Genomic DNA, 13,335 nt, shown 5'->3' on the forward strand with positions numbered 1-13,335 from the left:
CCTGGCTCCATGATGAACTGATTTAAAAATAAAGGAAGGGTGGGAAGCGGTTCAGTGGTACAGTGTATGCTTAAGCGTGCACAAAGCCTTGGGATTCAATCCCCAGCACCAAAAAATGTACAAATACTAGAAATTAAACATGTCTTTAAAATCAAGAGTTAGCAATCACATGTGCTTTACAAGCAAAATGATGATGCTTTAAAAGAAAAAAAAAAAAGAACAGAACAACAATAATAGTCTTTCTTAACTGAAAGTTAGGATAGAATAGGATAGAGCTGGGATAGAATAGGATGGCTCATGAAGCTCACAAAAATGCATAATTTGTTGTGAATATGACTAAAAAAGTACCCGTTTTTCAACTGAAGTTACTTGTTAAGGATTTGAAAAAGAAAATCAAATGATACAGCATAATGATATACACATTAAGTAACATCCCACTACCAATTTTGTTAACACAGAACTGATTCCTCTAAAATAATAAAAGTTTGGTTTTATACAACTACAAGGTGCTCAAATATTCCTTAAACTGACTGCAATCCAATCAAGACTTAATTTTAAAAGACTCATTAAGGGCATCTAATAATAAAACGGACTCTCCTTTTTCACTGAAACTCATGTCTCATTTCATTAGACATGGACAATTAACTCATTCTTGTATTAGGTCTATGGTACAGTAATTAGCTTAAGTTTTACAGGTTACTTAAAGTGTTACTTTGCTTTAATAAACAATGGGTTGTTTTTTTTTTTTCTCTCTCACTGGGTCCATCTTTTAACCCCTCAAAGACTATCTCACAAATTTTAATAACTGCAATTTTACATAAACAGAATTTTTATTTCAAATCCTCCCAATCTTTCTTAACAATTAATGTAGGCAACACAGCAACTCAGTAAAACGTTGAGATACTCAGCAACCTGAAATAAATGTTTAATTTTTTTAGTTTTAGGTGGACACAATATCTTTATTTTATTTTTATGTGGTACTGAAGATCAAACCCCATGCCTCATGCATGCTAGGCAGACCACTGAGCCACAACTCCAGCCCTAAACATTTAATTTTATTTTTTAGTTGTAGGCATGCTAGGCAAGTGCTCTACCACTGAGCCACAACCCCAGCCCTAAACAATTTAATTTTTATCACATGGCTTAATACTCTTCTATCTGCAAGCAAAGCTAAGTAATCAGATGGAACTAAAATTTAATATAGTCAATACTCTAAAATGAATTTTACTTTAAAAGCACATATGAAGAGGTGAGAGATAAGAACAAAAGGAGAGAAGAGGCCACTCTGGAACTAATATGCAGTCCTGAAACAGCAGATCATGCCACAAACTGTATTTAATCCTGAGATGCTGGAAGTACACAGTCTATGAATACACAAGTCACAGCATTTTGACTGGGTAGTTTTAAGTCTGTTGATATTAAAAAAAAAAAAATCCTTAGAATTAAAATTCCATTTCTCTGACAACTTATTTTATTGTATTTACAAAAAGATTACCTATGATGGTTTAGCTTTTTTTTAAAAAAGTGATCTTTTACCATGGAAGGCTTGAAGAAACATGAATTTAAAGTCTTCCAGAAAAGACTTTCTTTCTTCTTAAAAACAAACTAATCAACCATTTTTAAGGCTAAGTTTAATACTGTATGACAAAAACAAAACTAAAGTTTCTAGGTAGTTTGTTTTTAGTTAAAGCAAGACAATTTTAAGATATAAGCACTGTCAAACATACCACAGGTGCTAAGGCTTAAGAGATTATATGTGTTTGTATATATAAATACAAAGTAGAACTGATATCAGAGGATTGCTAGGAAAGATGATTTTAACATTCCCAACACAAAGAAATCTGAGATGACAGATATATCAATTACCTTGATCTGATAATCACAAATTGTATATGTATACCGAAATGCCACACTGTTCATAACGCATAAATACCTACACTTGTGTGCCAAAAATTAAAATATATTTTAAAGAAAACGTCAAAGGACTGATGTTTTGAAGGCACCGGTTTAATCACACTGCAAGGAGGAACTTTCTAATAAGCACAGTTTGTAGCCTCTGGCCACTTCCTCTTTCTGCCCATGTCTTCCTCTAATGTCAAGTTATTTTAAAAAAAAATAATTAACGCCCTTATCCTCAAACCCTAGCCTTGTCTCCATTTTGTCTCCTGTGGAACCCCAAATGCTCTACTCCAACAGGCCAACCACCCACACTGCAATATACACAAGTTGATCCTGTTTACAATGTATATAATACCATTTCACTTGTTTGCTTAGGAAATTCCTACATCACTGAGTCCGACTCCAACTTCCATAAAACACCTCCACCTACAAAAGAATTCCCCCCTTCTTGACCTCTTAACACACACACACACACACCCTCTCTGCTAATACCGTGTTTTGTTCACTGTCAATATGCAGGTCTCCAGGGAAAAAACATTCCTTAGGGGCAAAGACCATAGAAATTCAAAACTATAAATGCTGTCTAGAAAAAGTATTAAATTATGAAGGAGGTAATAAAAAATATAACCATCTATAGTATGATCAACTGAAATACTGCAGAATTAAATATCACAAAAATGGTCAGACTCCAATAAGTTTCATAGTTACACTTCTAAAGCAATTGATCTGTCTCCATAAAGTAAAAACTACTAGTCAAACAGATTCATGAATGTCCTTAAGTAAGCAAATGATAAGATTACAATGTAAGAGAATCTAAAACAGTTGCTACCCTCTAATTCATCTTGCCAAAAGGTACCAATAAAGGAGGTAAGTGAGGAGACATTCAGTGTGTTGAGGCAGATATATCAAGTGCAGGGAGGTAGAGCCTTTCTCAACTAGTCTTAAGGCCACGTCTTGAGCATAACCACATGTAATACCTGCTTTCCTATGCAAAATGATATTCTTGATGAAACATTCTTGGTAAAATCGAGTAACTTCTATATTCTGTGGTTCAGATGAAGAACCTTTGTTAGGAAGGCTTACAAACTAATAGAGAAAAATTACAATACATTTCCCCTCAAAATCATTTTAAACAGTAACTTAGGCCCAGCCAAAAGTTATTACAATCATGATGCACCATAACATCAGTTACAGTACGATTTCAACCATTTCTAACACACACACACACACACACACACACACACAAATAGGTTACTATAAATAGGTTCCATCAGAAAATAAGAAACACACTACAAATGACTAGTTGGGAAAACTGAAAATGGTTATATTGATCACAATGATAATGACTTTTATATACACATGGACAGAAGAACATGTGCAAGAATTTCTATAAAAATGTCTTTCATAAATGCTCAACCTCCCATACAACATGTAAGTTTGTTGGTGAAGCTGTGGAGAAATTGGTATTCTCACGCTACTTAAAACAATGCAAAAATCAACCCCCAGAGAGAGAAATTTAGCACTAGGTAGCAAAATTACACACTGCTACACCATTTCAATAATTCTATTTCAAATATAAACTAGAAACTTCATGTAAAGACATGTATAAAAGATATTGAACACAATATTCCTGTAACAGCAGAAGACCAAGACCAATCTAAATGTTCACCATTAATGGGACTGTTTTAAGTGATTTGGTGGTACATCCATACAATGAAACACAATGGAATTATTAAAAGGAGCAAAACCTGTCTGTATAGATATACTCCTATTAAATGTCAATAGCATACTGTTAAGTAAAAAATACATAATTAAATAAAGCAAGGTATATAAAAATGTTGAACAGGTAAGAATCTATGAAAAGCGTGAGAAATTACATACATGCCTAGGCACAACTATTATGCAACTTTGTTAGAAAAAATGAAAAGATCAACTAAAAACTAAAATTTTAAAGTCTACCCAAATGGCAACAGACAGAAGAGATAAACGGGCAAGGATAAAAGTCAAACTTTGGAAAACAAGTGATTTTTTTGAACCATGTAAATACTTTATATGCAGAAAAATATTTTAAGCAATTATTAAAACTAGTGAACCAAGTACAACAAATTAACAGTGGAGCCACATGATGGCATAACCATTACATATTGAAAAAATTATTTTGGGCCTTGTAAAAGTTAGTAATTTGTATCTTTAATGGGAAACAGCTTAAAACAGTTAAGAACTGGGAAGATAAAGTAGTATACTTTGATTCTGAGACTCTTTCTTAGAATAAAGCAAATGAATCATTATTTTGCATTAGGAACCAACCAGAATTTTCAGATGAAAAAAAATATAAGATCAACTAAATAAAAACACTATAATCTTCAATTTGAATAAGAATAAACTTGTGAAAATATATTTGTTTGTGTATGCATGTGCATGTACTTTTTATACTTTTCACCAGCTCTGTACTGAAAAGGTCTACAAATAATGAGTATCACTATAGTCCGTATTATCCTTCTCTAAAAAAGTAAACAGGATTCCTTAAAAAACTGGCTGATTTTTTAGTCTAGGAAGGAAATCTTACAAGATATATCACACCTGAAATCAAAGTTACTATCAGCATTTACTAAGATTCTGTTCAAAAGGATTCTGAAATCAACTTGAGGTAGCACCCACTGGTCAAACATTTTGAGCACTAAAGAGAACTGAAATGCATCAAAACTATTTAAGTGCACTCACAATGATACTTAAAAGAAAATAAAGAGAGAGAACTCTTTCTTCACCCCTGAGGATTGCTGGGAATTAATATACCTTTTGAAGCTAGTGAATGAAGATTTGAGCATTTATTCATTTTTTTTAAATAAAAACTATATCTCACAAGTACTGATGAAGAAAAAGGATACAACTCCTGATGACATAAAGGACTTAGAAAAGAATTAACAATGACTGCTAAAATCAGAAGAAATCAGACTTTATGTACATCACGACACTACTTATGAAATATTTTTTCAAAACAAAGAACAGAGATGAAGAAGGGAAGGTGGGAGATCTGAATGTGAAAAAACCTTTCTCATTACCAATTTACAAGAAATGTAGGTGACAAAGATAAATGTTAAAATGCCACCACAAAAATGTAACAAGCAAAATCTATGGGACTCCTTCAGAACTGATCACCCAATACTTTTACAAATATCAAAAGAGGGACTAATGGGGGACTGGAAAAGGAGTTTAAGAGATCTATCCACCGATTACAATGTGCAGGACTCATCTGAATGCTCATTCAAATAAAACATTTTAAAAAGCACTCATGAGGGGCTGGGGTTGTGGCTCATCGGGAGAACGCTCGCCTACCATGCGCGAGCGAGGCCTGGGTTTGATCTGCAGCCCCACAAAAAATAAATAAATAAAGATATTGTGTCCAACTAAAAAATAAATATATATTTTTTTAAAAAAAGCACTCATAAGATAGTAAGGGTACTATGAGCAAAACTACATATTTGAAGATACTAAGTATTTTTTTGAGAGGAAAAACCTTGAAGTTATTAAAAAGTCCTATTTTAGAGATATCAAATAAAATATTTAGAGTTGAAATTATATGTCTGGAATTTACTCCTCCATTTGGCAGGTAGTGAGGTAGGAGGCGGCTGTTAGGGAACTAGTCAGAGTGCTCCTGAAAGAAGTCAGACAGATAGGCAAGTGACAGTCCATTAAGTTAGTAAGCCTTTCCCTTGTTTACAGTTTTTTCACTGAGAAAAAAAATTAAAATAATGATAAAAACTATACTCACAATATTTTTTTTCCTGGGATCTAAGTATGCAATAAGATGAATAAAACAAACTGGAACCACACTTAATACTTAATATTATGCCACTGGCTGTCCAAGCCACTGTGGTATGTCAACCACAAAAATCAAGTTTCAAAGTTCTCAAACAGCATTGACTTATTACATGAAGATATTATTAAATTCTAAGATCTTTCCCCTTAAAAAAATAATCAAGGAAATTTAGTTTTGCATATTGCTGTTAAACTGTCTATTATACATTCAGCTTAACTATCCATTAAACTGACATGAATAGAAAAAAGTGTTGCAGGAATAAAAGCTGATCCCAAAAACAAAATATATAACATGATCACTTTCTGGAAAACTTGAGTGTATGTGTATAATTTCATGAAGAAAAAACTAGAAGGGATCCCCAAACTGTCAACAAGGATAGTCTGTAGGGTAATAGAATTTCAGGAGCCTCAAAAAAAAAAAAAAAAAAAAAAAAATTAAAGACCATTTGGCACTTTTCAACTCTTCTAAAACTATCATGTATTAATAAAGCAATTAAAATATATTTTAAGGCTGGGGTTGTGGCTCAGGGGTAGAACGTTCGTCTCGCACGTGTGAAATAAAAGATAATATGTATGTATTTTAAGCCTTCAAAATAAAGTAATAATGTCAATCAATCTGTACTATAAGATACCTAAAATCTTACAATGTATAGGAAGTATTCTATACAAAAAAGTCATCTTAAAAATGGTCATATAAAATGCTCCACTTAAGTTCTTCAAAACAATTCAAGAATTACACCTATGTTTGCCCTTATAAAATATGCCTCTATAAAACATTTCATAAATCATGTTCCACAAAACACCATAGGCTCCTTAACTAATCACATATGTCTAAACAAAGAATAGATTGTGATCGAATACAGAAAATTGTAAAATTGAATTTGAATATTCAGTAAGATATATAAATTTCTGCCTAGAGCAGTCTTCAGAAATCAGAGAAAAAACAGGTTCCTGTACCTCTTTAAGGTTCCATTCTTATAATATCTTCTATGGTTGTCCCATGGTCTAAATCAGATCCTGCAGATCATCAAAGTGGTTTTTAGTAACTAGCCACTGTTGTTAGCAGCTCTAGAATGGCCACCTGATCCCCAGTGCAAACCCTGCACTTCAAACACAATGATGTTTCTAGAACAGCTACAACTGCCAAGTCTCTGCCCATTCCTCCAGAGGATACAAGTGAAGAACTTGGCTCATGTCATCCATCAATACATTCATCTGAACAAAAGGGATGGGCAGGGACGGCAGAAAAAAGAGAAGGAGGAACCTATAAGGATGGCCACTTATGGGCTGGCCACTTCTGCTGAAGACAATTAAGGTCTCAGAGAAGAGCTAATAAATTTGTAGACTGATAGGGAAAATTGTTCCCTACAAATCATTCATATAGACTCCCAAAAAGTGGACTTCACTTACCACTGTAATGACTATGATTCCATAACAACTTCTCAATTATGTAGTCATGCACAAAACTCTTCTGTTTTAACGACTTACATGTTTCCAATTGCCACACTAGGACTAACTGACACCTATGTTTCTGAGACTGGACCATTCCTTCTAATGTAAATATATCCGCCCCCTGCCCTCAATGTGACCTCTGAAGTCCTCTGCTATTTCAACTGAAAAACTGTGATTACTTATTTTCCCTAAATTATTTATCTTGCAACAGTCATGTACTCAAGTGTACAGCTTTCCATTAGAAAAAATGGATTAAATCTTTGGGGGAGAATTTCTGAAAATCAAGGTTTTACCTAAACTGAATTTATGAAATGCTCTAAAATGCAAAACATTTTGAGCGCTCACATGATGCCATCAGTGGAAAATTCCACAAACACACATGAGAGGTTGCAGTCAGAAAGCAGGCACACAACCGTGTGTGGTGGCTCATGCCTTTAATCCCAGCAGTTTGGGAGGAGGCAGGAGGATCTGAAACTACCTCCAAGTAGACAGTGTCTAAACTGAACTAACTATAGGACACTCAATTAGTGGGCCCAGGAGAACTGACTGGTTGGTGGATTGCTGAGTATGTGAGGAGAAATCCCCAGACATCTGATGTCAGAAGTGCTGTGATACAATAGCTAAGCTATGGAGCCACCCTAGGTCCCCTTCAACAGATGCCAATGGGTAAAGAAATTGTAGTATTACTCAGCTATTAAAAAGAATGACTATATGACACTTGCTGGTAAATGAATGAATCTGGAGACCAGTGAAATAAGCCAGTCCCAAAAAATTAAGATTGAATGTTTTCTCTGGTATGTGGAAGCTAACAAACAAAAAGGCGAAGGGGAACAGAAGGTCAGCAGATTAGACAAAGGGGAATGAATGGAAGGGAGGAGGAATAGGAAAAGGAAAGACAGTGGAATGAATATGACATTACTTTCCTATGTTCATATACGAATATACCAGAGTGAATCTCACCATCATGTATACCCACAAAACTGGGGTCCTATATAGAGAAAAAGATATGTTCCATGCCTGTATAATTATATCAAAATGGATTCTAATGTCATATAACTAAGAAGAATAAAAATTTTAAAAAGTACTATGATGTGTTAAATGTAGGGGGAAAAAATCCACATTTTGATTTTCTTTCCATTCTAAGAGACAAGCCAAACTTCAAACATATTTATCACTTAGCAAAGTTAAAAGCTTGGAGAAACTTTACAACATATATAATACTGATTTCAGGGGCAAAGTTTATAGTGTTCTATGTTCAAGTTATTCTAGAAATTTCTTAAGTTATCAATCTTAAAAATGATTTATAACTCGAAGGTAGGGTACCAAAAAATATAATTTTAGGTTCAAATCTTGAGTGCCACTTTTCTGCATAAGACTTTTGGCAAATTACTCAAAACTTCCTTGAGCTTCAGTTTCCTTATCTACAAAATGGGAATAAAAAACTTGGATTAATTAAAATACCTGCATGTAAAATACTTAAAATAATGCTTGAGGCAAAGTACACACTTGGTAAATAAGGATTATTCATCAAACAGCTGACTTTCACTTGCAAGGCTCTTGCTAGCCAAGCCCTATTACCGCATACTCAAAGAGAGCAGACAGTCCACTCTGCCTCCTACAGAGGGGCACTAACAGTTCCTAACAGTTTTAGAAGTCCTACCAGGATCTTATGACTTTGGAGGAGATTCCCTCAGGCTCCATGATGATACCTAGCCCCATTCCATTAAATATTAAGAAAAAAGCTGATAAGCCCATAGGCAATACTGAAATAATACCAATCCAAGAAAATGATTAAAGTAGCACATTAACTTACTTTGCTTAAAAATCAGTGGCCTAGAATGACACAGAATTGCCTATCTTCCCCAAAGAATTAAAAGCTCATAAGGTTTGTATTTTATTGGCCAACCCTTTACTGTGTGTGTCTATAGGTGCATTTAAGACTTACTTTTACCCTGAACTACAGAGTAATTCTTCTCATAGAATTTTTCCCCATGATGCCTACTCTGTGCCAGGTAACCACATAGCAAGGGCTGGGGTTGTAGATCAGTGGTAGAGTGCTTGCCTAGCACATGTGTGAGGCACTGGATTCAAGCCTCAGGACCACATTAAGAAATAAATAAAATAAAGGTATTGTGTCCATCTATTACTTAGTCTGCTGTCACTCTATTGGGCTAGTGAAGAATTCAGCATACCAGCATCCCATCATATTTTTGTTAAATTAGGCAATCAGAAAATTAAGATTTATTATAATTTTATTTATTTATTTTATTGTCTAGGTTACTTAATTTTAACACCTATTGATAACTATGTGGACAAAAAATGGTTTTTCCTTTTAATCTTCTAAAATACACCTCAATCAGACTTATATCAATACTTACTTTTGTATTCATTTGTTTGTCATAACTTTTTCTTTAACGAAAATAAGAGCCAAGAAATAAATGATAAAAATCTCCCATTCTGACTTTACTTGTAACAATTTTAAGAGGACAGCCCAGTAACTTCAGCATGAAACATGCTTATGTGGTTAAAGTTTTGTTATGTGCCACAGATTTAAATGAAGATTCCAAAAAACATTCTTGTTGCTATAAATCTATACAAAAATTTTTAAAATTTACATAGGACATTATCAACTACATGGAAGCCATACAAGTTAACATTCTATGTACAAAGCATGTTAATCTATCATCTTAACAAATGTAAAATGTAATTGATTGCTAAATTTTATTTTCTGCTGTTTTATTTTCCTTACATTATGTTCAATGTACAAAATTATCTTTTAGTCGACAACAGTAGAAAATAAAACTGACGAACTGTTTCTATTTGTGATTAAGACAAAGTGGTCAAGACAGAATTTGAAAACACCAACCCCTAGGGGGGAAAAAAAAAACAGAAAAGCTATGATAACACAGGATAGATACAAGCAACAAGAATGTCTTTCATTTTCAAAGCTGAATAAACTGTAGTATTTACTCATAATACTACATAAGACTCTAAAAATAAAATGTATCCAGCCTATAATTCAAGATAAAATACTTTTGAGAATCATCATGAACATTAATTGACAACTTATTAGGTGCCAAACAGCATTCTAAGTGCTTTGCAGCTCATTCAACCCTCACAATCACATTATCACTTCCATGTCATATGGCACCGAGAGATTAAATTATTTATCCAAGGTCACAAAGCTGTTGTGTGGCAGAACCAAGATTGAAAACTAAGCAATCTGTTGCAGAGCTCACTTTTAATCATTTTAATTCTTCTGCGAAAGACAGCTGATAATGTTATTTATTCATGATGCTGAACTACACAGTTCTAAGTTCTAATCCTTGTCTGTGAGTACCATGTGAGTGAAGTGAGCAGGCCATTATTACAGAAGTAGCAGAAGCTCAGGAGAGGGAAATATTTTCTTCACTGACTTTCCTCTGATATAAAAATTGTGGGGTGAAGACTGCTGTTTGCAATTGTGGAGTTCCTGCTAATGCCAATGTCATCCCAAGTTCAAACATGGAAACCAAAGATTTATGGCAACACTCACTTGAAAAGACACACTGTTGATGCTAAAATGTTTAAGATCCTAATGAATTTTTTTTAAATACAACATCTAAAACACTCAAGAACTTTATAATCTCATGAAAATGCCTCAAACTCAACAGAAAAATAAAGAGCTACAAAATTTAAAAATAATGATATCTTTTTTTCCTCAGACGTCTTAGCTACACGGTCCTGTCTATGGGGCGGGGGGCGGGGGGGGAGAGGTGGGGTGAGGGGTAGTAGAGATAATTAAATCCACACAGCTTATAAGAGGGCTGGAGTATAAATTAGGAAGAAAATGAAGCCAGCAATCTTGTTGGTGGTGCTGTTCATTCTATCAGCTCCATAGAACAATTCAACACATAAGTTCCAACACAAGCTGATCACAGCTCTATCATTTGATGGCACGAAGGCACTTTCAAGTCAATGTATCAGAAGAAGAAGAAGAAGAAAAAAAATCACCCTTCCTAATAATAACTTTCACCTTTAGCAATCAAAATCTAGGTACTTTAGATTAGTGTCTCTCTCTCTCTTTTTTAAAAAGCATTCTACCTTACAGTATTACTGTAAAAGAAAACTAGGTAAATAAAATCTCCCTAATAAAATTCAAGACAAAAGAGTTTGATATTCACATTAAACTAGCAAAATAAGGAAAAGAAGGTAGGAGGAGAAAGAACAGGAATAATACATTTTAAAGTAAAATGCCTAACTAAAACACAAGGGCTGGGGTTCAGTGGTAGAGCACTTGCCTAACACATGAGGCACTGGGTTTGATCCTCAGCACCACATAAAAATAAATAAAACAAAGGTATTTTGTCCATCTACAACAACAACAACAAAAATTTTCAATGCCTAAAAATAATTTACAGTTGAGATACAATGTTGCTGAAACCAATCTCATATGGATAGTAATAAGCCTTTGTTTTAACAGATTTCTATGTCTTTTAACTGTCCCAGTGATTTGACATACAACTACAGTTAAAATTCATGAGACCAATCCCGTTTACAGCTCATCAAAAGAAAACTTTTAGGCTTTTCAAGCTTTTACTTGCATATTTTCATAGACAACATGATAGTCTAATTTCCACATGGAGGTTTCTCAAGTATAAAATATTAAAGTTAAATTAACACAATGGAGTAACATAATACTTTATTCCTAAGTGTAAAATGGTGATTAACAAAGGGGGAAAAATCAGAGAAACACCTTAAAAAATGTTTCAGAGTTCCTAACATGGAGTATCAAGTTTTACACCTAAAAGATATGAAACTTTACTATTAGCATGAAAAAATATAAGTAAATTATTCACAAAAAGACTTGCCCGTCTTTCAAGGACTTACCTTCTTTTTATCTCTCATTGAGCCTTTGCCTCGGACCATTATTTTACATCCAGTTTCTGCTTCAAGCTGTTTAGCGGTAAGTCCTCTGGGTCCAAGGATTCTCCCAACAAAATTAAACTGGAAAAACAAAGAACCACAAATTATTCATTTGCTATTATGGTCCTTAAAGTTATTTTAAAGTATATATGTATGTATGTACGTACGTACGTACCTATGTGTAATAAGAAGTAAAATTTAGAGCCCTCATGAATCTCATGACAAGTTTGGGATAAAACTATTGTTTTCTCATTGTTTTAAATAAAATTATCATTCGAATTAACACAAACTATGAATTAGAAACAATACCCGCTACACACAGGAGCTATACAGAATTGTCCACAAGTACATAATGTAAGCCAGAGTATATTAAAGAGCTGACGAATGATTAGATGCCACCTAAGAATATAAACCTGTTCTATAAATTTCTGTCTCTTCCAGATGTCGGGTGCTGAATCAATTGCTCATTCTGTTAGTAGTGATTACCCTGTATGATTGGGGGGGGGGGGGCCTGAGGAAAAGTCCTACTTTTCATAACCAAAAAAGTCATACTTTCTCCAGATAGAAACGTATACATTACAATTCTGAGTGGGCTGCTACAACATTGAGGGCCAAATCTGTATTCTACCCTACATGCTAAGTCTTGAGAATATATATTTTTCATCATATTTCTTGGAAAATTTCATGTCTGCATCTTTACTTTCCTTTATTTTTTTCCATTTCCATCTTTAACTTACACTTCTATTTTTTCTAAGGAGCCTAAACTCTTTCTTTCCATGAATAAGTCAGTCATATAAGCAAGTGTATAAATGAAACTTATTTTCATCCAACAGAAACTTCTAGACTCACATGTGAAAGTTTCTTTATATTAAGGCAAATGGTTTTTAGACATTTTACTTTAAAATGTATTATTTCTGTTTTCTGCTTTTTCCTTCTGTCATTATCTTGTTTAGCTATTTTAATTAGTAAATAACCAAATATCTGTGTGTGCATATTGAAAGTATATTTTCTTCATTTGCATATCATCTGCATAAAAACAATGAGTGTCTTCCACCAGGTCCATAAAAACTCATGAGTGGTTTTCATTTATTTAATAATAAAAAAATACCGATTCTTATGCATACAATTTCCCACCTTCCTCTTGCATTTATCCTACTGTTAGTGTATCACTACATCAAAGTAACAAGCTAGAATATTTACTGGTGGTCACAAGAAGCTGGGTACTTCCTTCACCCTTCTATACTCCAAAGGCGCTCTCTGCCT

General features: G+C 33.8%; 1 protein-coding gene across 8 annotated transcripts in view; it reads right to left on the minus strand.

Moving 5' to 3' along the window:
* Window positions 1-13,335, minus strand: part of Qki (QKI, KH domain containing RNA binding) — a 134,434-nt gene that overhangs the window by 63,424 nt on the left and 57,675 nt on the right. For all 8 annotated transcript variants that reach the window (XR_009227230.1, XM_046449288.2, XM_058580944.1 and 5 more), the window contains exon 3: window positions 12,037-12,153. Coding sequence is in view for 7 of the 8 variants with exons in the window: in XM_046449288.2 (XP_046305244.1) it covers window positions 12,037-12,153 (117 nt within the window). In the remaining variant the exon portion in view is untranslated. The remainder of the gene's footprint in view (window positions 1-12,036; window positions 12,154-13,335) is intronic.

The sequence above is a fragment of the Marmota monax genome, unplaced genomic scaffold (genome assembly GCF_021218885.2).
Source record: "Marmota monax isolate L192 unplaced genomic scaffold, Marmota_monax_Labrador192_F-V1.1 WCK01_AAM20220418_F8-fsc00083, whole genome shotgun sequence".
NCBI classification, from domain to species: Eukaryota; Metazoa; Chordata; class Mammalia; order Rodentia; family Sciuridae; genus Marmota; species Marmota monax.